At 36.0% G+C, this 24,284-nt stretch overlaps 3 protein-coding genes across 4 annotated transcripts; 2 read left to right on the forward strand and 1 right to left on the reverse strand.

Moving 5' to 3' along the window:
* Positions 1-4,539: 4,539 nt before the first annotated feature.
* On the forward strand, positions 4,540-6,735 carry LOC143188371 (uncharacterized). Its single transcript, XM_076392580.1, has 6 exons — positions 4,540-4,797; positions 5,118-5,346; positions 5,471-5,803; positions 5,871-5,966; positions 6,274-6,512; positions 6,583-6,735. The coding sequence occupies exons 1-6, from the start codon at positions 4,540-4,542 to the stop codon at positions 6,733-6,735; spliced, it is 1,308 nt and encodes a 435-aa protein (XP_076248695.1).
* Positions 6,736-7,381: 646 nt separating this feature from the next.
* On the reverse strand, positions 7,382-10,763 carry Elgi (E3 ubiquitin-protein ligase NRDP1 elgi). Of its 2 annotated transcripts, none has more exons than XM_076387671.1 (3): positions 10,385-10,763; positions 9,396-9,983; positions 7,382-9,325 (listed from the first exon to the last, which is right to left on the reverse strand). In XM_076387671.1, the coding sequence occupies exons 1-3, from the start codon at positions 10,472-10,474 to the stop codon at positions 9,056-9,058; spliced, it is 948 nt and encodes a 315-aa protein (XP_076243786.1). In that variant the 5' UTR covers positions 10,475-10,763; the 3' UTR covers positions 7,382-9,055. The 2 variants fall into 2 exon arrangements, with proteins under 2 accessions (XP_076243786.1, XP_076243778.1); XM_076387663.1 differs by having other exon boundaries at positions 9,396-10,001.
* Positions 10,764-16,222: 5,459 nt separating this feature from the next.
* On the forward strand, positions 16,223-24,226 carry LOC143185171 (peptide transporter family 1). The gene is made up of 9 exons (XM_076387936.1): positions 16,223-16,495; positions 18,902-18,980; positions 19,111-19,339; positions 20,011-20,285; positions 20,356-20,438; positions 21,022-21,438; positions 21,943-22,177; positions 22,450-23,033; positions 23,301-24,226. The coding sequence occupies exons 1-9, from the start codon at positions 16,469-16,471 to the stop codon at positions 23,475-23,477; spliced, it is 2,106 nt and encodes a 701-aa protein (XP_076244051.1). The 5' UTR covers positions 16,223-16,468; the 3' UTR covers positions 23,478-24,226.
* The last annotated feature ends 58 nt before the right edge of the window (positions 24,227-24,284 follow it).

Genomic DNA, 24,284 nt, shown 5'->3' on the forward strand with positions numbered 1-24,284 from the left:
TTCTGATTTTTGGACGTCGAGGAAAAGTCTGGATCAAATACCTGGAATTTTGAGTGAAATTACAAAGTTGATCGAAGTAAATCTAGTGATTCTGTCGGTTAATTGGATTACGGATACATTTTTAGTTAACTGTGGGCTTTGAGGAGTTAGTCTACGAATACAAGTAACTGTTGAACACCATGATTATATCGTCGAAGGGTACTATGAACCTTAGAGAAATTATGTTTGGTTGAGAGAAGTTCTGCCGATGTAGTTCGTTTCGATTTTGGGATGTCAAGGAAAGGCCTGGATTTTTGAGGAGTTTCGAGTGGAATTTTAGACTTGATCGAAGTAAGTTTAGTGCTTCTGTCGATTGATTGACTTAGGGATACATTTTTAGTTAACTGTGGGTGTTTGAGGAGCTAGTCTCTGTGTAAAAGTCTGTCCTAATCGTCAAATATTTAAATCATGACATGACTACTGATTAAGGAGTCAAAGAAGTAGTTACAGCAAAGAGTCAAAGTAGTGTAGTAATCTAGTAGTCTTGTGGTGTAGTACTCTACTAGCTAAGTGGTCAAGCAATTCAATGGCCATGCAATCCAGTGGTCAAGCAATCCAGTAGTTAAGCATTATTTAAGCGCTCAAATAACCAAGTAATCAAGCAAGTCATGTAATCGTCAAGTACTCATATCTTCCACTCTATACCCTTTCAAATCTTCTAATGCGTACTTGACTAACAGAAGGTATCACTGATATTATATCTACGTCAAATATTCATAGTCGCTGCTTTAAATGGGAGAATGAAAGTTGTCATCGAAATCACGTTCAACAATAATGAAGATAATACTAATAATGCTTGAACCTGTTCCTCGCGGCAGATAGATTATAGCAACCCTTACAAGGAGCGATGATGCTTTCCCTGGTACAATCGACACGTAAATTGGGATTGGTTACGTATAAAATTGGAGAAAATCCACCTGCGGATTCGTGTCCATCTCGAGGCGGGAAAGACGACAGTTTGAGACTTGCTGTGAGTGGCAATGATACCCTGACGCATTTAATATCGAAATGTTAACGAAATCATCGCGAGGAACACATTACAACTGCTGGAATCCATTATGATAAAAAAAAGAAATTGTGAAATCTGGAGATTGGAATTATTTTCGAAAAGGAACTCTAGTTGGCTTTTCTAACTTTTTACACGATTCGAACTGAAATAAATTTGAGTGATTAATGATTCTAAGGTATCCTGTACGCATGAAGACCATAGAAGCAAAAAAAGAAAAGGAAACGTCCCTGTTGTAATAGCTTTCTTCACGATTGAAAGATCGTAATGAGCGCATTATTTTTATTACTGCTTTCTACCGCTGCTCAAGAAATGTTAACGTTTCAAGACCTTCGAGAGTCTAAAGATTCGAGCCAGTTACATCACTTAAGTTGCCTCAAGCTTTCAAAAACGAAGGGGACTCCGTCTAATGGTCGAAACGATTTAAAACAAGAAAAGAGCGATTCAAGGTTTTCTTTATTCAACGAAACTAGAAAAATTGACAAATAATATTGGAGCATTAGTTTCAGTGGTGGAATCAAAGTTGATAAGAAGGATGTCCTACCTTATTGGCATCCCTACAACTATGCATCCCGCTTTTCCGAGAACAATGGTGCCACCTTCATTCAGAGCACCCAAGTAACTTCTATCGAATCGCGGTTTCTCTAGCTACCCCTCTCTTTTTTCCTTTTTTTTTAACGATTCTTCGATAATTCTTTACTCAAATATCCTAGATTATAGGCTATTAAACAAAAAGTAAGAGTAGTAGAAAACAGCAAACAGTGCTAAATGTTAAATTGCGTAAAGCCTAGAGGAACGAGATATAAGTGATGGTTACTCAGTTGTAGAGCATTTTGAGCAATGGCGGTTTAGTTCGAGACCGATATATCTCGTTCGAGTTATGACCGCGTAATTATAAACACTTGTAAACTTTTTCTATAATAATATCCACGAGTTGCAATATCTATTTCATGCCGGAAGCTTAACTTCTTAGTTATTTCTCCAGCGTTTATTACAATTATTTTTTATTGCCAATAAGGCTGATAGGACCCAAGATTTATTATAGCCAATAAAAAGACAGAAAAACATTTTTTAGCCTTTAATGATTGAACAAGTGATTCATTTTATTGACAAAAATATTATTTGAAATAATTGAATATATCAAGTGATTGTTTTTTATTTAAAATGTGCCCAAGCAAGTCGTTTTTCTATAATCACCCAGTGCATAATTCAAAATTTCACAATTTTTTGTACATCAAAACAGGAAACGCACGATAGGCGGTCAAGGACTGAAAATGTCACATTTGTATAAGTTTAGCGAACAAGATGATAATCGTCACTCTTATGTAATATCGTATCGATGATTCTGGGAATTGGTGGAACTGGTTGACCAGGAACTGGAGTGATTCTGTCATCACTTTAGAATTTATTCTGCTTTGTACTTGCTGATATTGAGGTCATTTAATAATGTAGAATAAAAAAAGCCTGTCGATTTATCATTCTTAATTAATTATTACGTAATATATGCTGGAGTTGGAAGTCATTTTGCGATTTTTCTTACTATAAATGCTGTAAAAATATAGGGGAACATAGACTTGAATTAATCAAGTATTTATTATCTTAAATAATTATTTTCTAATTTAATGTCTTCTCATAAAATTTGTTTTTCTTCTATCTGTAACTTTGGATGATATTCTTTTAATTCATTCTACGCATTTAATTTTTCCAGCGACTAAAAACGCAAAGAATCTCTAAAATCAGTACTCTAGTACTCACTAATAGTATTCTTAAATTAATTTCACTTTAGTCGTTCGAAACTCTGATTGTTCTTCGCACACGTGTACGTTATGCATCTTACCATATCTGTGGTAATATTTATGAGGAATGGTCACTGTCATACTTATTCCCTCGCGTTGAAAACCGCCGCGAGAAAGTGACAACGCTCTGCGTGTTCGTCTAAGGTCGTAAACTCTATGCGACGTGCCCGACTGAGCAACAAAATTCGCTGATTAATTACTGATTTTCTCCCCATCGTCTATCCTATTTACCACGGTTGCATAATCACGCGGTCGACAGGTGGTGAAGAATCGCCCCTCTTCCGTTTTCTTGGAAGATGGATTAAAATCCACCTGGCGGGGCCTTGTCCCAGCCCAGAGATCTTTCGACCGAATATATTTCGCCTCGACTACCTGGTTACCAAACGAACGCCTCCTATTTAGCAATGCAAAATGCGTGACCGTGACCTGATCGCTTCTGGGCGACGCTCTTTTTCAGAAATTCGCTTGCAGCCTTCGCAATCGAGAAATTCGGCGTCTCCAGTGCACAGACGAAAAGTTTAGATCGAGGATCTGAAGTAGAGAAACAGAAGCGTTAATTCTGTGAGATGAAGGAATAGAGTGAATCCTCTCTCGGTGCTAGCTCCGTTTCGAAACGAGAGTCAACATTTCTCTAGAGCATACAATGTGGATCGGGTTTTCCGTGGATCCAGCTCGAGGGGAACTGTACGCGTGGATTACGCTAAGACTTCCATCGCTGATGCTTGTAGATGTTGCATAAGAAACGATATGCAGAGGCGAGACACGGCGAAGTTTAAATGATGGAAAGTTGACAGGTTATTGAGGCTACAAATGTAACTGTAAGATGTTCAACTTGCTTTGTTTACTTTGTAGGCATTTTGTGGAGTGGTATTGTACTCATATTTTTTTTTTGAAATAGTGAAAATTTGCAGATTTAAGGGTTTGAAGATATTCAGGTTTAGAAATGGTTTTTAAAGATTTGAAGATTTGTGGATTTGGAAGCGTAATGATTTTCAAAATTAAATACTTGAAGAATTGAATACTTGAGAAGTAGAATACTTGAAGAATTGAATACTTGAAGAATTGAATACTTGAGAAATGGAATACTTGAGAAATAGAATACTTGAGAAATGGAATACTTGAAGACTTGAATACTTGAAGAATTGAATATTTGAAAAATTGAATATTTGAAAAATTGAATATTTGAAGAATTGCATATTTGAAGAATTGAATACTTGAAGAACTGAATACTTGAAGATTCAAATATTTAAAAAATGGAATACCTGAAGAATTGAATACTACTACGAGGCAATTCTCTACCTGACCAGCACTTGCATAATAAATGCAGCCATTTCACAAGAAAGTAACTACACTGTTGCTCGATACTACCAAAGATCGTCGTAAAACGCGTGTCACGAAGATCGCTCACTACTCAAGCGTCTGTTGTTTCTAGCAGCGCAACGAAGGGGGAATAAAGACAGTCAAAACTACTAAGGATTGACCGCGACGAAAAGAAGAGCGAATCGCATCGATCTGTTTTGTTGAAACAAAAGTGATTGCACTTCTGCCAAGATAGTCTGCGACTCTAAACGATCTTACGATCTTAAGCCACGCTTTCGACCGATATTCCTCTACAAACGCGATCCAGAACGCATCAGACCATCCATATATTACGACTACGTTGCCACTTCAAGCTTTCCTGGATCGAACTCAACCAGAATGCCGCGCAATTTGTCAGAGGCTGACAGGAAGAAAAATCAGTTCGATAAGGAGGAACGACTTCATTTATTGGGCATAATGAAGCAGTATGCACCTCTGTTGGATAACAGCGCCTCTACGCTCGCAAGAAAGAAAATCTGGACCACCATCGAGGATGAATTCAAAAAGGCGGGCTTTACCAGGAAGACCTCCGCTCAGCTTAAGAAATACTGGCAGAATTACAAGTACCACTGCAAGAAGGCCAGAGCACTGGGCAAGGTATCCACGCTTCTCTGTTTTCAAGTTTTATTCCATTAAGTTGATGTTGAAGTTCGTGACGTATCACTTATCCCATTTTTTCGCCATGGAATTATTTTTATTATGCATCAACTTAATTCTTTTGTTGAGATTTCCTTCATCGTAATCAAGTTTCTGTGTTCTGAAGAAAAGAAATCTGTCACTCTCGTTTCTTCTCAGTGGAATTATTATTTTTTTTATTAGTATTGTGCACTGATTCAATTCTTTAAAGATTTCCTCCATCGTGGTCAAGTTTCTCTATTCTAAAGAAGAGAAATCTCTCACAGAACTTTCGATCGTAGGAAAACAAGAAACGAATAGACTTGGAAATGAACGAGAATCCTGAATGGAACAGATACCAGATCTTTGTTAATAATCGATCGACCAGCAAGTACTCTGACGTCCCTGGCGTTTTTCAGTCGCTGCACGATCCCTCGCGAGCCTCTCCAATGGAATCAGATCGTCGATCGGAAGCCTACGAAGATAACGAAGGATCGTCTCGAAAATTGGATGCGTCGGAAGGTTTCATGGGTACATTTCTGAATTTTTCAATCGACCTCTGTTTCAATTTCTGCGTGAATTAACTGGAGAATCAGTTCTACTTTCCATAATTAACTTAGTTGATCAGAGTTATTGTATCAGAATTGTTTTTAAGATTTATCGCAAATCAAGACGGAGAAAATCGAGGACGAGTCAACGTCGATCGATTACGACGGGCGAGAAAGGAATCCCTCAGAATGTGAAAATCCTGAAGACAGTCTCGATGAGAAAAAAGAAATCTTCACCAATGAGGATCGGCTAGCGTCGACCAGCGCAGTAGATCGTAAAACCAGGAATCGTATCGTGGTATCCAACGCGAAAATTTCTAATAACAGTGTCACTGTATCGATCGTCTATCCTGAAGACAGTGAGCAGACTCGCAGAGGTGCTGTTAGTAAGACATCTGAAGCATCCTCGAGTAGCGTAACATTGTCTGCGGAAAAATCAGGTAAAGGAAATCTTTTGCTGAAAGAATTTTCCAATTTGAGAGTGCACGATTTTTTTTATTATTCTAGTCGAAGGGGAAAAGCGTAGTCGAGACGATGCATCCGATTTCTGTGACTCGGAGGAACATAATAATCAAGAGAATTTTAGTGGGAATTTTGATGCAAGTAAGGAGAAGTTAATTAAATTCGTGGTTTCTTAATTAGCGAAACTAAATTAGAAGTATAATAGAGCATCGATTGGTAGGACTTTGATTATTTATATTCTCTGTTATTCAGATATCTACAGTATCTATTGTCTCATTATAAGCTCCTTGTCATATTCTCATTATACCCTGAAATTATTTAAAATATAAAGTCACTCAAATCTCTAAGCAACTTATGATAAGACCACAATAGGTTTTAAGTCGATTAATCCAGACTCTATTGTAGTATCTCTAAATGTCTCCAAAGATGGCTTAAACAATGTTTGCAGATATCGAGGACTGCGATTCGTTCGAATGCAGCGTGAACGATTTAGTATGCGAGAAACAAGACAGAGATTTTTCTAAAAGGCGTAGAGCCTTCACTTTTACAGAGAAGCAAGAGAACGACGCTGTCGTTAGAACCAGAGGCTCAGAAACTCGAGGCGATCCTTTTGGACCAAGAAGCTATGTTTTCTTGACCGATTATCGCAATCAGTTGAAGCATAAATTACTTTTACAGCAACTGGAAGTTCGTAGATAAAACTTTTAATTAGCTAGGTGAACTCGAACACTCTGAGAACTTTACATTTCCTTTGCAGACCGAGGAGAAACGTTTGAAAGTGAAAATCGCCGAGATGGCGATCCAAGAAGTGCAATTAAGGATAAAAGCCTTGAACGAGGATATGAGACGAACGGAAGAACTGCATCGGTTGCATTTAGCGCGTGCAGCGTCTGAAACTGGTCACTTTTGAAAGGGTCAAATGAAATTTAAACTGTACAAATCGCGTCATTAGTCGTCTCTCGTTAGTAATTGGTCAAGCTTTCTTCGCTGATTTTAATTTTATTTACGTCCTAAGAATAACTAGTGAACTCCGTTTTTTTTATGGTAGTAGTAGATAGTGAGAGATTTCTTGAGCCAATTTCTTAAGCGATAGAATTAGCCTGCTAAGGAAGTCGTCTAGGGTCACTTAACTGTACATTTTCATTATTGAGCTTGTAACTGTATATAGAGTTCATAATATCGAAGATTAATTGATACCAACCTCTTCTATTGTTCTCTGATCTGTACTATAGACCACGATGATTTTATTTTCTGATGATAATCTGCAGAATGATCAATAGTATTTCTAATCCACTGTTACTCGAATCAGAACTGGACTTGCAAACTTCCTGCGATAATAATGAAGTAGCTACCCAAATGAGTGAACTACTAATAAGAGTCGTACAAAAATTATTGATGATATCTGACTAGGCTACAATCTAATCTACGAATTTACGCACTTCAAAATTTGTTAATCAAGCTATGAATTTTGATTTGAATAAAACTTAGAGATTTAAATACACCAAAGAATAAAAACTAGAAAGTGGATCGCGCAAATAAGAGCTCCCTTTAATTTGTCGTTTAATTTTATTGCATAACTCTTGGTGACACACAATTAGAAAATTATGTAATGCATTACCAAGTGCAAAAAAATAAAATCAATCATTAATCGACTTATAATACATAAAATCAGATTTGTTGTCGTTATAATAACTATCAATCTGCGTATATAATTGTCGACGATTTTTAAATAGACATACTTAGCTTTTAGAAAGGAATATGTTTCCAAAAGCTTAATTCATTGAGTGCTAAGTATGTGTATACGTATAGTATTAAAATATACTTTTGTATTTACAATTCACGATATTATTTTATTGCGTCGAGTTCATCGCTTCTTCGTACAGATGAGATCAATGACGTGTTACATACACAATGCAATATATTTACAACAAAGTGGAAGATGATTAATGAAATTATCTACACAAATGAAACTCCAAATTAATAACGAAAATTTATATGGAATAAAAAAGTTTTTATCTTGGTCTAAGTCAATGGCTATACTCTTAATAAATTTGTTAAAAATATATTAACTACTTAGTACTCAATGTATTAAGATTACAAACTAATTTTTTTCAATAACTGAAAAAATTTCCATATAAAAACAAATAAATAAACAATTACGCGTAAATGTGAAGCACAAAGCAGTAATAACTCACGATCGAAATGTTAAATACTTTGAACATATACAAAATATTGATGTAGAGGAATAGAAAAAGTATACGATAAAACGCTTTACACAAAATAATAATTTTAAAAGGCTAACTTATTTTGTATTTGTGCAATAACAAAAAAGTTAGAATATGTTTCTTATGCATTTCCTTAGGAATATCTGAAAGAGCAAATGGTTTTTTAATTTTTTAAATCAAACATGTTAATCGGTGGTTATTTCCTTTCAATTACACAACACAAACGAGTATTGCGAAAGCGTTGCTCGAGAAAGAAAAGAATGAATCTCATAAAGTGTAGACAATATTTATGGCCATTATTTACTCAAAATGTATAGATTTATTAAAACGATCGTTGTATAGTATTTATTTCATTATATGCACTTTGAAATCTTTTGTTAAAATCATATAAATAACATTGAGAAAGGAAAAAAGTTTCTGCTTTTCGACATTCGATATTTATCTTTTAGAACACATTCAGATTCTTAGTAGTAGCAATTACCATATCAATAATTTCTATTTTTTTTTCTTACTTGTCTAATGTATTATATAGTAAAACGCTTACAGACTTCTATGAATGTAAAAAATTTCCTGAAATAGTTGACAAATAGCTGTCTTGTCACGTATCATCGACGATTCGAATTTATACATAATTAATGTACATAGCACAATTATTCAGAGGACAATTAAAACAAATTGTTCACTATTTATCACACAATTTCAGGAACTTTCTCAATGAGATAGTATATCACAGTGTAACAATCCAGACATTCGATTAGATTTTTGTATGTGGCAATTGCGTCTGTACAATTGTTTATCACAAAGGCATATGTCGTTTGTTCCTCTCAATACTTTTAAGAAGATATCCTGCATTGTAACTGCAAGATATATTATGCGAATATTCCAATATCTGCACATAAGTACTAAGACATTTCATACACCTTGAGGATTAATCATGGTGAATGTAACAAACAACAAAACAGCTGGACACGAAAACATCTTGGCACTTGCATAGCATTGTGAACATTACTCAATACCATGTGCAAAAATCATTACTAAACCAGGCTCGACCATCATATCCTCTGGCATATGTGTATTGTCACAATAGAGAACTAACACTGCTTGTTTGCCAGGGACTCGTTTGCATACATAATTATCGTATTGTCGTCTAGAATTTTGTCTAGTTTCAAGGGAATTTAAGCCTGGTGGCCATTTCCTTTCATGGCAATTTTCCATTAATTCATCAATTACATGGGGTGGACAATTATACTCTGACAGAGTTCTTTTTATCATTGTCTACAACATAACAATACATTATTTATCAGAATCAAAGAATTATCCATAATCTACTTATAATATATCATACCTGCAACAATTCGTCAGGTGTGGATATCATTCCTCCCCATCTAGTCACTCTTGCTCTGGGAAGGGTAGCAGACCATCTTACTACTTCGTCTCTTTCCATCTGATCAGCGATAGCTCTCATGGTAGGATTCGAAACTCTCAATGCTCGCATGAAATCTTTCAGTAGATGAATCTCTCTTTTGTGCTCGTTTATTTGAAGTTGCTGTTCACCTAATTCTCGTTTCATGTCTGTAAGCTTCTGTTGTTGCGAATTTATAATATTTCTGAGCTCTCTCACGCAATTATGATCCTTCAGTTCATTTTTGGGGATAATGAGACTACATCCTTGTTCGCAAACCATAGGCCTCTTCGGATTATATTCGCATTGCTCAGAGTGTGACACCAAACTGTCAAGTTTAACTATTACTTGACATCCATACATGATATTATCACAACTAATGCATAGTCGTGCCAGGAGATTTCTCAGAATTCTCGGCACAGCCCTAAGCTGTGTAGAAGTAATAGGAGTACGATCCAAGGGGCAGGTCGACTGTCTGTTTATCCATTCATTGATACATGTCCGACAAAAGGCGTGCTCGCATACAGGTGCCTGTAACATATTGCTCACCTACCAGTTTTTAAGCCAAACCAAACATTTTATAAAACATTTATAATACTTTCATGTATAAAGTCTTCAAACTTGCAAAGCTCAACCTCAGAGGCCGAGTTACTAACATTTTGACAGACTGTAAGCCACAAAAATTGGAGCAACTGACATTACGAAACTGATCAAAACTCCCAATAAATGTTATTCGATAATTAGACCGCGATATGTGGGGTGGGAAGTAGAAACGATCGGTCACGATGAGCTTAGAATCCCATCGAGCGTTAATTGACGAAAACGAGACGTTGGAGCGCGGAGGCGAGAGAAGTGAGGTTAGTTTCGCGTAAACGCAAGAAACTGGTTCATTGAGAGCGTTTGATGGGCAACGAGCGAAACAGAAATAATACCTGGACTGGATCCTCCAAGACTCCAGAGCATATCGGGCAGACAAGCTCCTCGTCGACTTCGCCCTGAAATCGGTTCACATCGAACCCCATAATGCGTTCTCGCGACAATACACTCGTCCTCTCGCGCAAAGTGACGAGCCTCTCCTTGTGAGACACTGAGGATCCAGAATCACAAATTCGATGGCGTTCGACGTGAAAGCTCGAGAGGTATACCGTTACTTTCCGCGAGTAGCACGCGACTCGCTGATAGTCACTTCTCGCAAATGTATCGAGCACTTTACGGTGTACCTGGCTGTACTCCAGTGTACTCTCCTTCGTCCGAGATTCAATGAGTTCACGACATGCACGCGATTATCCCGTTCCTGTAAATCATTGTAGTGTTTGCTCGGCCAAACCTCACGTCCAGTCTCAAAGCCAAACACTCGTTGCGCACAGTGCTCCGAAAATGGTTGTCTGGCCGCGAACAGATTAAAATCTTGACAGTTTATACTTATTATTTATTTAGTACTATGTTAAAGACTTGTTCTATCAGTAGCAGAAAAGATAAAAATATAACAGAAGCAGTCTCCAACGGGTATACATCTTGCCGCGAAATTTACATTAGTTTGTTAAATAATTCATGAAAGTTTCAAATTCGTCGTATTATCACCTCGTCATATTATAACATTACTGAACTGTCATATCGTTGAATCATACACTACTGTTTATCGAATACAATCAAAATTGTTATTCCTTGACAGTAGCTAATATTTGCACATTGATTCGAAAAGATGAAAGACCTGAATTATATTTCGGTTGCGCACTTCCGGCTTTGTATGAACGATGATTACGGTAAATAACCCACCAGGTGCTTTAAATATTTCCTTTGTTTTCCAAAACAAATTTATCTTGCGATTTTACACGTTTATCGCTGATAAAATTCATTTTCATCAATATGTCTGATAAAATTCATTAATTTTCTCAGAATATCTCACCGGAAGTGGAGGCAGATTAATATTTAACAAACTTAAGAAAAAATGTTTTCTTTTTCAACATACTTGCCTAATAAAGTAGCAATTTTTTTCTTCAATTTTCTCCATATTTCCATCAATTATATCTGTGGCTAAGCTACAACGACCTGTGTCAGATTTTCAAAAAGTTCGAGTTTTAAGGCCTTAATAGAGATCCAGTCGAAAGAATTATTTTTGATCACTTTTTTACCAAAATTTCTCAGATGCAAAAGGTTAAAAAATGATGTCACTTATAAATAAGGGTCAAAGTTGATGAAGACACAATTAAAGTTGAAAACTTAAAGCCCCAAACTCTCGAAAACAAAAGCATATGACTCGTGACTCACTTTTGCTTTGCAACCACAAATGTTAGGACCAGTAAATTGCATCGTAATTGTGTATAATTCTCTTATCGCCGTCTTGTAAAACAGTAACGCTATTATATCTGTCTCTGATATTTTGATTACATAAAACACGATGGATTATCGAGTAGAAAAGTTGCCGCCCGTGTTGTGTCATTTTCATTGACGATCCCAATACTCCTGCAATTACTTTATCCCTTGCACCGATTCAGAATTGGTCTTCGCCCAGTCTTTGCTTCGTCTTTTGACGAATTACGTCGGGACTGCTTACTCTTCGTATCAAAAATAAATTGAACCCTATCGAGTGGGCGATATGTATCTCCGGAATTACTTGTTCGACTTTATGTTTCGATTGATAAGACGTGAGATAGTCATAAGAAGATAACTACTGAAAAAACGGATCAGTATCCATCTTAACGTTAGAGGAACAGGTTCGCTTTAAGAGAACAATGAACGAGGGAAAGACTTCTGCCCAAGAAATCCAAGGTATTCGATTCGGTTCTTTTATATTTCTTTCACGTTTTGATATCTGTTTCGAAGGGCTTCAGAAGTCAAACGCTTAGAAAGGGATAGTTGAAAAATCACAATATTTATGGAAAGTGAAGACTAAATTTGACTCTAAAGTGATAACTATGCTGATAATTATGAAAGAGGTCTGAGTAACAAATCTGAAGAAGTTGAATTTATCATTTATTTTGTAACTTAAATCGAAGCAATACTAAATGAGTGATGAATTCAATTTTTTTAAATTTATGATTAATTATTAGACTATTTTCATAATTAACAACACAATTATTCGCTTTGAATGCACAGAAATGGAGCATAATTAATTAAAATGATGAGTGTTTTCAATTTTTTATTCATGAGTGTTGTAAAAAAAATGTATATTATAAGTTTAGATGGAGATTAGTTTTTATTCTTCGAATTTTATTCATGCTACTTAATATTAAAAATAATTTGGAGTTTATTGTAGTTTATAGGTCAGTACTTTATCATTAGTACTTAAAAAAATAATAGACAGGAAATTCTTGGTCTCTTTACTCAAAAAGAGGGACTTTAACCGCGTTATCTAATTAAAGTCAAAAGTTGATTACAGACGTCACAAATTGTACGTGATAATCTCGATAAAAAACCCCAGTATTTTATCGTTGATCAAATATCTAATCCTGTGAGACTATTCTCAGAATGAGGCGCTATTATTTCACTGCAACTATTTATTAATATCTACTCAAGTTCTATTAAAATATTAAAATTTTTTAATCCTCACATCAGAAGGTGGAACACTCCTTAATCTCTAATTAAATTCCCTTCTCCTAATTGCATTTATAAAACCTGGAATTTGCATAAACATCCGCAGTCCACAAATCATACTTAAAAAAAATCGTTCAACAAACAAAAATTATTGGACATTGACCTAACATTGCACCTCATTCACGTTCAAAGTTAAAAAGCGATAAAGCCCGGAATTGGCTTGTGCCCAAATCATATTTGATGGGGTGGTGAGAGTCCAATCGACAGTCTCCTTATTTAGCTGGCAATCGAGCTGTGACCCAATTTTCTGAAGTAACAAACAGCCATGTATAATAATACCATCTTTTAAATATTAATGGTTGATATAACAGAATTACTTTCTATTAGCATTCCTCGTACGAACACAACACAGAGTGCTTTAACCTTCTGTTGGAATCGTGATTAGCACGAGGATCGACCGACTCCCGTGGATTAGAGAGATTTGTCTTTTTTCTTCATTAACATGTATTAACCAGCATCGCTGAACGAACGTGGCCTTCACGATGCTAATTTATTCGTTGTTATCTTGAGACGTCTGATCGCCTACTACGTTAGTAGTGATGCAAAGTATGCATACTGATTGCATGAGAATTTACTGATTTGAGAATACATTTTTTTAAAAATCTGTGTCACTTTGATTGACGATAATACTGGATTATAAAGCGTATAAAATTATATATTCTCATAAATTAAGTTCATTTACAGAATGCAGTTTTTCTTTATGTTTTTGTATGTTAAAGAAGTCAAAGAAATTCTTAAATTCTCGTTCAAATTTATAAAATGTTATCCAATAGTTTTTACTGCTATATATTACCTTAATTCTTTTCAACAACGCTGGAGAACGATCCAGGTTGCAAACGAAGGATTAAAAAAATTCGTGACATATTATTTCACAACCACAGATTGAAAAGAGTACTACACCTAATTATCAAAAATGTGAACTCAGATCAGCAATAATTACTCGTAGACGATTGTATCGTGAAAGATAAAAAAGTTAGGATAATAGAGTGAGCGCTGTAATTGAGAGAAATGTTATCAACCTGATTTCGTCTTCGTGTGTTTTCAGATCATCCGGATAATGAAACTAACGTGGAAGACAATCAGAAGGTAAATATTTAAGTTCTCTTTTATCTGTGTCAGGGAAGAATTTGTGAACAGTAGAAAAGTTATTTACTTACTTCCATGTACATTGTTGTACCCTGATCATTCTACGATAAAAGACAAGGCTTACGTCACGTACAAAGACTGTTACTCAATTATCATAAAAGTTATGCATTCCGAATATTCCGATAAACATTATCGAACGATGCGCAGTTTTCTGTTGATTCAGTATATACCTACTTGATTTGGTGAAGAAATTCATTAACGTGTGGAAAAGGAATTGCAAAGATGAGATCGACTCACGAGGCAAATTGAGAATTCCTTTTTAATGTGCATTTTTGCAAATATAACTTTTTAGAGAACAAAATAATTTTACAGTTTCAAAGTGTGAAACTGTAAATACAATTTTTGATGAGCGTTTTCTGCTTTCGTTTCTCTGTAATAATTCACTTAGCCAATAAAATTCGTGGCTACAAGGTTCAGAACAATTTGAACATAAATTATGTAGTTGGCGAAGCGCGAAACTTGCACTTTCACCGAGTTAACTGAATTTTATGGGAATAAGAACTTCTTCCATCGAGGAGGTTATTGATATTTATTGACAATTTATTTCAGAAAGGAAATGTCAAGTATAGAGCATCGCAAAAGATACGATGCGAATTAAGTAAGCCTGTCTGAAATGTGTAACAAAATTTTCCTGTAAAAGTCTTTGCATCCAGGAAAATCGATTTTAAATTTTTTCGAGATCTTCTCGAAATTTATTTTTAAATTTTGTTCCAGATTTTCTATTAATTCCTTTTTTTTTTTTTAATTTTGAAATGGAATACATGTTTTGAAACGTACTATATGAAACAATGAGAATTCTGATTGCAAAGCACACAATTGTCCATTGAAGTTATTCAAGCATCGTAAAATCACACCTCTGCAAAATGAACCAATTTCACAAAGTAATATCGCAATTCCTTGACCAGAAAATTGAAACAGATTTCACTTTTTTTTATAGTCCACTTTGTTAGCTCTAAGGATAGTCATTCATCCAAGTATAATTGAGATTATTCACACATATTAAATACAGTTAAAACTGCACATAATATGAAAATAGAATTGCATATTAGGTTTTGATAAAAATCAATCATTTAGGAAGAATCGATAAATCGATAAATCATGATTTCTACATATCACTCGATCTAGGTTTAGACTAAATCTTCTGATTAATTTCTTAATAATTCTTTTTCAAACGAATATGATACGATATACTTGTCATCGATTGATTCGTGACTAGTTCAATCCCTCTCTATCACCTTTACGTCTTCTACATCATAAGAAACACAATGTTGCAAATGTCGATAATCGTGAAACTGTGAAACATATCTAACAACGAATGATCTTTACTATGAAATTTATCTAGCTTATAAAAAAATGGGGATTTAATTGATACGTCTGTAATACTCGATATCAGTTTGCAGCGTAGCGATAATTAAGAGTAAATCGTAGGAAATCGCGCAAGGTTAACAGGAAATGCATTTTAGAGATAGGAGCTGCAACGCTCGGTGCAACAACGCATGCCGTGGTGTATGTTATTAAGTCGTTCATTAAACAACAGGAAATTGTTTTCCTCTCAGGCCTAAACAAAGACTGTACCTAGGTTTAATCAAACAATTCGATAATTTAATTGAAAAGTGTAATATACAAATAAATCATGCAAAATTAAGATATGAAACTTTAATCCTCAGTGTCTTACTCAGAAACAGAAAAAAATTGAATTCATCAAATACCTCATAAATTCAACTTTTTTAGATTTTTCACTTGGACCACTTTCATAATTAGGTACCATCATACATATCATAGATTCTTTTCCCAAAAGATGTCATAGTAGCGCATTTGTTAATACCAATTTCATGAAAAACCATCAAACTCTCCTTCCACGTAGCTTTCCCCTGTACCACAAGACGCTACTTTCACATTATTCCAAATACCCGCTGCTTGACAGTGGGCAATGCTCTCCATTGCCAGTGACGTTGGCTTCATAGCCTGCTTACATATTGTAGGTACGCCTCGACAAAGTTAACAGTACGGTTTCGTCTGCCGATCGCGACGAACAGCGCGCCTTTCACGCGGAAATATCGATGCCAGGCGTCTCGATTGATCGACGATCCATGCAGCAGGATTCGCGATCTCGGTTCACGTGCGTGAGTCTGTCGATCGAGAAAAAGGGCCTTGTTCCTGTCGAGGATCCTTGATCGTTATGTGACGAGCCTCGAAACGTGATTTTTATCGGTGATTCTTTCGTTTGATGATCTAGTTACATTGCATCGCGACGCTTGTGATCTAAAGGGGACAAAATGGTCGTGGAGGTTGCCTCGGGACAGGTAAGAGGCGATGGAATTTTCCTTCTTCTGTTCCAATGGCTTGTGCCCATTTCCAGGTCGATCCTAGATCGTTAGATTTTGAGGTGGAGTAGATCGGTTTGGGTAGTCAGTTTGATTAGCTTACATGTGTTTTCTGTGCTTGCTTTTGGTGAAAGGGATTTTTGTTAACTAGAAGCTATAAGTGGAGGAAGAACTTGGTTTCCTTTTTTTTATGGTAGGCTTAGATGGATTATAGTGGTGCAGGTTCGATGCCTGATTTCTGTATGAAAAGATCAACAGCTAGCTCTTCACAGAGGATCTACTAGTTTGTAAAAACTAGGGAAATGACGCTGTTCACTTGCGTGGGCCTGTCGATCGAAAAAAGGGACGCTGTTCCTGTCGAGGATCCTTGATCGTCATGTGACGAGTCTCGAAACGTAATTTTTATCGGTGAATTTCTTGTTTGTTGACCTAGTTACGTTGTATTGTGACGCTTGTGCTCGAAAGGCAACAAAATGGTCGTGGAGGTTGCCTTGGGTCAGGTAAAAGGTGGTATAGTTTTCCTTGTTCTGTTCCAATTTCTAGAGAGATCCTAGAACGTTAAATTGTGAGGTGCAGTAAATCAATCAATATCCGATTTCGGTGAGGAAAGATCAAGAGTTAGCTTTCCACAGAGGATCTATCAGTTTGTAAACACCAGGAAAATGATACTGATTCACATTTTTTGAGGCATGTAGATAATCATTTATGGTATAATAACGATTGAAGTTGTTTCTTAAATTTTTGGGTGACTTGTGAATTAAGCGTTGAAATACTCAAATTTTTGGGTACTTGAAGTTACTAAATACCTAAAGATTTTAATTTTCAAAGTTTCAAATGTTAAAATATTCAGATTTTTTACACTTTCTGTGATCCAATATTCAAATACATATTCAAATCTGGAATTCAATAAAATTCAAATTTTCAAATTTTCAAATTTTCAAACTTTCAAACTTTCAAATTTTCAAATTTTTAAACTTTCAAACTTTCAAATTTTCAAATTTTTAAACTTTCAAACTTTCAAATTTTCAAATTTAAAAATCTTTTTTCTATTACTCTTTTCAACGAATTTCGGTAAGCAGAGCCTGTACCTTTATCACTGATTATCCGATGGAAAAATATCAGATCAGAGTCTCCTAGATGCAATTTAATGACAACGTTTATCTTAGCCACTTGACAGAGACCGCCGTCTAATCAGAAAAGACCCAATATTTTGAAACATTTGTCGTGCTTATTTGGATTAGTCAACCGCTTGCTTTTGGAATTGCAAAGAAACACGTTCGAGTTGGCGTACGGTTTTGAATAATGCATGAGAGATAATGCTTCGGAGTTTTCGTGCGTTTGAACGAGTTCTACAATGTAAAACTTACTGAAGATAATTCGAGGAAAATTGTTAAAGAACTGAAAACTTTTGGAAAGTACTGAGAATTTTAAAGAGAAATATATTATTTTTCGTTATTGTTAAATCAATGTTAAAATATTATTATTACTATTACGTTATTCATAGTATCATAGGTAAATATTATTGATTTATATTACTGTTCATTAATAATCTTGTGTTTTCCTTGTTGCGTCGTACTGAAGACTTATCAATCGAGGTCTTTGCCGATCATTCACATTTCCACTTATCTAATTTTTTATATCTGAACCTCAGAGTCAGACTGTTTTAAATCAAATTCTCCTGCTTTACAGGAGCGAGCAAATCCTTCGATTTGCTGTTAATTTATTTCAAAATATTATTTTTTATTTTAATTTCAAACCAAATTTTTCCAAGCCTGAAATGAACGAAGGTCAAATATATCAGACTCGATTCCGATATCGAAATCTTCAGGGAAAACCAAACGGTATTAGTCGCACGATCGTGTTGACCCGTTTAACTTCGATGATTAAGAGAAGAATCGCTTTTTCTTCTTGAAAAACGCGAAGGTCGCATGATTCGAGCAATTATTCACGCTACGACTATCTCTGTTCAACTCTGTGCACGATAGGTGTACTTCACATTCAATGAAAATACATATTAACACGAAATTATTAAAACTGCCTGTAATGATCGTTACTAGAAACTTGTTCAGCTTCTATCTCTTCGCTTAATTGGGCTGTGTGGTAACGCCACTCACATTCAACGTAACTGTAAGCGATAAATTGAACATAACTAACTGTGCTTTTAAGTGCAAGTGTTATATTGGACTCAGTAAACGATTTTAACTCTCATTTTTATTGGACCTTGTCAAACATGTTTCTCTAATTGCCGACGCAATAAACGAGATCGAGCCTTTTTTAAAACCGTATAGAAGAAAACGAGTTAACTGTGCTAACTGACGAAGACGTTGACGTTACTGGCTTATTTTTATTCTATTTTTCTAAATTCATTTTCTCGAAACGTTTCAGAAGCTGAAGTACCCGAAGTCGGTCTTCTTCATCATCAGCAATGAGTTCTGCGAGAGGTTCTCCTTCTATGGGATGCGAAGTACGTAAAAAGTTGAATCGATTGCCATAAAGTTTTGTGGATTTCTTTTTAAAGATCTTCACAAGTAATTGTTGCAGGTACCTTTCGAACGAAAGAACGAAGAATAATGTCAAACAATTTGTTTGTTTAGCGGTGTTGACTCTCTATCTGCGGAATCAACTGAATTACAGCAATGACACGTCCACCGCGATATATCACATCTTCACGATGTTCGCCTACTTCTTCCCTATTGTGGGAGCGATACTGGCGGACTCGTTGCTTGGGAAATTTCGCACTATCTTCTACCTGAGCATCATTTATGCCATTGGACAGTTTCTTCTTGCAATGAGCGCGGCACCTCCTATAGGGCTGCCTGCCATGTAAGATATTCTGTTTTGTTCTTCTATTTTTCATAGTTTTCTGATCAATAGAATGTTAAGATATCCGAAAAGTTCGTAACAGTCTTTAAATGAAAATAGTATCTATGATTGATGTGATATCTGTTAGGGTATCACTTGCGTGTCATTCAATGCGAAATTTGACACTTTTTGTAAACCTCGACGCAACGTTAACTTCAACCAATTTTCATTGAGCCAATTTTTAAAATGCCAATCCTTTTGAAAAGCTGTTTGTAAAGAGGACAAATGGGACTATATTCTCACTTTTCTCAGATTTCTAATTTCGTGTTCACTAAAAGAAAACTGTATTTGTTTAAGAAGAATTACAAGAAAAATTGTTGAAAACAATTTTTTTCCAGTGAAATAATTTTTGCTTAGTACTTTAATCTCTTCACTATAAACACACACAAGCTAATTCCCATGCGTGTATAAGTTCAGGAGATACGAATTTCTGAAGAAATGAGTGTCCCACTTGAAACAGCTGTAGGACCAATAATTGTAAAAATTTTGAAAAACCCTTTGAGGTTTATTCAAGATCTAAGTTGCTCCAAAAACTGTCCAATTTTGCATGGTGTGACTAAGTTAAATTGCACCCAAAGAAGATGCCTGTAGATCGCTGTTTAATAGCATCTGTTAAACGTCTAACTTTGTAGAGAATTTTCGTTCCTTGGTCTACTCCTTATAGCCTTCGGGACAGGCGGCATAAAACCTTGCGTGGCGGCATTCGGCGGTGACCAATTCGTCTTACCTCAACAGGAACGATACTTGTCCGCGTTCTTCTCTCTCTTTTACTTTTCCATCAACTTCGGCTCGTTGATCTCGAGCTTCCTCACGCCAGTGTTGCGCAGCGACGTCACCTGCTTCGGCCAAAACTCTTGCTACTCTTTGGCATTCTTGGTCCCGGCTGTTCTCATGACTCTATCTGTTGGTAAGAATATTTACATTCCTTGCATCGATTTACCATTCAGATAATTCAATATATACTTTCCCTTCTTCAGTGATATTCCTACTTGGGAAGCCTCTCTACAAGATAGTGAAACCTTCGGGCAATGTCGTGGTGCTTGTGACCAAATGCATTTCTGTAAGTTTTCTACCCTCTTGAATCACATTTATTTATGGTATTATATTGTATTAATAGTATAGGCTGTTTAAGAATAGTTGTCAGAAATTTTAAAGGGTGATTCTACATACCAAGATACAACAATAATCTAGAATGGTGAAATAGTGTTAGAGGCTTTGTTTTAAATTTTTAAGCTATTTCAAAAATGTCTGACACTCGCGTGAAACAACTCATTCTACTGATATCTATGTGTCTGTCATGGGACTTATTCTACTGCCCTTGCGTCAGTCAGATCAGGCACAGCCGAAATCAGTGGAATAAGTCCAAAAGCAGACGTAGCAAAGCTAGTAGAATAATCCCTCAGTCAGACGTAGCAAAGTCAGTAGTATAAGTCTCAAGCCAGACATATAGATATCAGTAGAATGAGTACCGAGTCAGACAAAAACACAGTCCCATCTACCTTCATTTTTATTTTATTTCAGCATATAGAATCACCTCTAAAAATTTCTGACACCTGTCGTCGAACACCTCTTTATTATGTCAGTCAACATATTAAAAAATACCATTAACGAATTGATATTCACTTGTACCCTGGATGTTCCAGCACGCCATTTACAACAAAAGCACCTCAAAGAAGGGCCAAAAGAAGGAGCACTGGCTCGACCACGCGGAGGATCAGTACGACAAGTCATTCATAAACGACATCAAGTCCGCCCTGCAGGTCATGAAGCTATTCATACCGATTCCGATCTTCTGGGCGCTGTACGATCAGCAGGGTTCACGATGGACGATCCAGGCGTCCAGAATGAACGGCGAGATCGGCAGCTTCTTGCTCCAACCCGACCAAATGCAAGTGTTCAATCCCTTCCTAGTGTTAGCGTTCATTCCACTGTTCGAGACTTGCATTTATCCACTCTTGGCGAAGATAGGGATTAACACGCCGCTGAGGAAGCTCTCTGTCGGTGGCCTGCTCGCTGCTTTGTCCTTCGTCATATCGGCCTTCGTTCAGATCGAGCTCGAGGTACGTGACTAAATTAATCTATCGTGCTATCCTCGAATTGCTATTGCCCTGGCATACAAAATTAGGTCTTTTGAGGACGCTGGCGCGTGGAAATGTTCAGGAAATGGCGAACTTTGTTTTTCTTGGAACTTCTTTATTCTAGGAATTCTTTTCGTAATATTTGGGATGGTAGGCCACTTAGGAACTCTCGTAGAATTGATTCCAGTTTTCAGATTTCTAAGTTTAAGCCAGTGGCCAGGTCTTCAAATTTTGGAATATTCAAATCTTTAGTTTACAAATTTTTTACAAAGTCTTTTATATATTTGATTAAAAAAACGAAGACTGTTTATATATTTGTTTCTATTTTTCACTTCCTGGACATTTGAGTGGCCCTACTTGGGGATGGTAAAGGAAGTTATATCGCTCCTTGATTTAAGAAGTTGAAAATTATTAACTTAGGAAGTTGAGAATTATTTCATTTATAAGGATGTGATAGAGCAATGCTACTTCTCTGTTTTCCCATAGAAAACTTATCCAGTACTACCTTCGCAAGGTTTGGGTCAAGTAAGAGTCTTCAATACTTTAGACTGTACAGTGAACATGACCATTGAACATAATATTCATGCATCTGTTCCAAACTTGAACATGTGGGTAAACGACCATATTGAGGTAAATGGCATGAAAGTCCTGAATTACGAGGCAGATTTCAGAGAATGCAAGAACAAGGGTTACTTCACCTCTGATCCCAGCATTCAACATGGTGTGTTCGCAATTTCTGATTTAATCTTTCCTCAAAATTCTGTACTTGTAAAGTACTCTTTCTAATGATCCCTTTGGGGCTGCAACCTACTTGCACCACTGTGCATCAGTTACCCTAACACTTCAAGTACAGTTATGCAGGGGAGGAAATCAGGTTGCAGTCCTGAAGGCGTTCAGATTAAATTAAATTCTCATAATGAAGCTGCTCTGACGAACAGTCATCTACTAATTCTCCACAATTTGAAACTTACCAAATTAACATTTTCTTCCCAGGAACTATAAAGGTAAACGAAGCCAAGGCGACCTCTTGGGTCATCACAAGTAAAGGGATCGCTGACGATTATTACTTTGACTCGGTAGATAAATCAGTGTCAGGTGATCCTTTGGTACGCGCTCTGTTCTACGTAAATACAGAAAACTCTGTTGTCGTGAAGCTTGTCAAAGAGGGTACTACCATTGAACTAAAGCAGAACTCCTCCAGTGTCAATGTTAATTCGATGAAAGAAATCAAGTCAGGGGCGTATGATGTCTTTGTGAACGATAAGAAAGTGCAAGAAAGGGTGCCCTTTAAATTGGGCGGAGTGTACACAGTCGTGGGCTACGTTGATTCGACGAACAGCTTAGCTAACGTGGTGACTGTCACCACACCGAATTCGTTGCACATACTGTGGATGGTACCACAGTACGTCGTTATTACTATGGGTGAAGTGATGTTCTCTGTCACTGGATTAGAATTCGCGTTCACCCAAGCGCCGACTAGTATGAAGTCCTTGCTGCAGGCCGCTTGGCAGCTCACTGTTGCTTTGGGTAATCTTATCGTGGTCATTATTGCAGAGGGATCGTGGTTCAGTAGCCAGGTAAGCAGACTTAATGAGAAGTTCAAGTATTCTTTCGATTTTAATTATGAAAGTTTTCAAACTTTTTATATTTGAAATGGCCCGAGGCTGTGCCTCTTTGTATAAGCATTTATTTGTACAGGGTGTTTCAATAGAGGTGAATTCAGTATATAAAAAGGAGGAAAGAAGTTCATGTTTTTTCATAGTTGGAGTTCAACTTTTCTTTTAGTTCTCTAGTATACATTTTGTTCTCAGAGTGTAATTATATTGTTCGTTTTGCATTTTTAGACTTACGAATTCTTGCTATTTGCTGGACTGATGCTTGTCGATATAATAATATTTTCCATAATGGCGAAATTCTATAAATACGTGCAGTTACCAGAGGAGGATACCATGGTCGAGGAAATTAATATGGATGTGAAGAATGGAACAGCTAATCCATCTTACAAAGACGATGAGAAATGAAACGTCGAGCGTTGTATGTACAAATTGTAGGAGCTGAAAAAGTGTTTTCAAATTTATGCAGTGTGATTTGAAAACGTATACGTCGTATGCGTTGTGAATGTCTTTAATTTTTAAAGAATTCATTGGACGAAGTCTGACTATCGAGACGATTACAAGGTTTATTCATAATCCTTGTGAACAATGCGTACTCGAGATAATTTATCCTGTTTCAAGGGTAGTCAATGTTTTTAGGAAAACAACGAAGCGAAAAAGGGGAAAAATTGAAAAAAAGGTTTCATGGAAAAAAGAAAGTATTAATTTGGCGTAATAAAGAAAATTAACTCTGATAAAAGTGAACAGATTTAAAGGAAAAAGATAAAATTACAGGACACGGATACTTTTTAATTATACTGAAAAAATGAAACTGACACTTTATTGAGCAGAAACTTATAATGAAAATTACATTTTTCAGGATTAATGAAAAATACTTGCTACCGCGTTTTCTGATAAATTTTAACTAAAATTTCTGTAATATTAATACTGATGCCACTTTCGGTTACCATGACTCATTAAACTTATAAATAAGAATGTAAAGCTGAGTGATCGTACTACTTAAATTTCTCTGAATTTTTATTTATATAAGTTTTACTATTATTTAATAAAAGTGATTACCTTTACTCTACTTCTTGAACACATTTTCTCATTTTTACAGGATGTCTTGATTGCCTTCTAAATCGATTATTTAATTTAGACTTACACTAAAGTGTAAAATACATTTTTAATTAAAAAACTTCTAAAGTATCGATTAAACAAGATCAAATTGATCTC

The sequence above is a fragment of the Calliopsis andreniformis genome, chromosome 2, assembly GCF_051401765.1.
Source record: "Calliopsis andreniformis isolate RMS-2024a chromosome 2, iyCalAndr_principal, whole genome shotgun sequence".
Taxonomy (NCBI): Eukaryota; Metazoa; Arthropoda; class Insecta; order Hymenoptera; family Andrenidae; genus Calliopsis; species Calliopsis andreniformis.

Excerpts from the sequence above, each read along its gene's own strand:
- Elgi (XM_076387663.1), bottom strand. The coding sequence starts at position 10,474 with ATGGGGTTCGATGTGAACCGATTTCAGGGCGAAGTCGACGAGGAGCTT. Across the intron at positions 10,002-10,384 it reads TCTTGGAGGATCCAGTCCAG|GTGAGCAATATGTTACAGGC; the intron begins GTATTATTTCTG and ends AAAAACTGGTAG. Across the intron at positions 9,326-9,395 it reads CACCTGACGAATTGTTGCAG|ACAATGATAAAAAGAACTCT; the intron begins GTATGATATATT and ends GTTATGTTGTAG.
- LOC143188371 (XM_076392580.1), top strand. The coding sequence starts at position 4,540 with ATGCCGCGCAATTTGTCAGAGGCTGACAGGAAGAAAAATCAGTTCGAT. Across the intron at positions 5,804-5,870 it reads ATTGTCTGCGGAAAAATCAG|TCGAAGGGGAAAAGCGTAGT; the intron begins GTAAAGGAAATC and ends TTATTATTCTAG. Across the intron at positions 5,967-6,273 it reads TAGTGGGAATTTTGATGCAA|ATATCGAGGACTGCGATTCG; the intron begins GTAAGGAGAAGT and ends CAATGTTTGCAG.
- LOC143185171 (XM_076387936.1), top strand. The coding sequence starts at position 16,469 with ATGGTCGTGGAGGTTGCCTCGGGACAG. Across the intron at positions 18,981-19,110 it reads CTCCTTCTATGGGATGCGAA|CGGTGTTGACTCTCTATCTG; the intron begins GTACGTAAAAAG and ends TTGTTTGTTTAG. Across the intron at positions 20,286-20,355 it reads TCTCATGACTCTATCTGTTG|TGATATTCCTACTTGGGAAG; the intron begins GTAAGAATATTT and ends TCCCTTCTTCAG.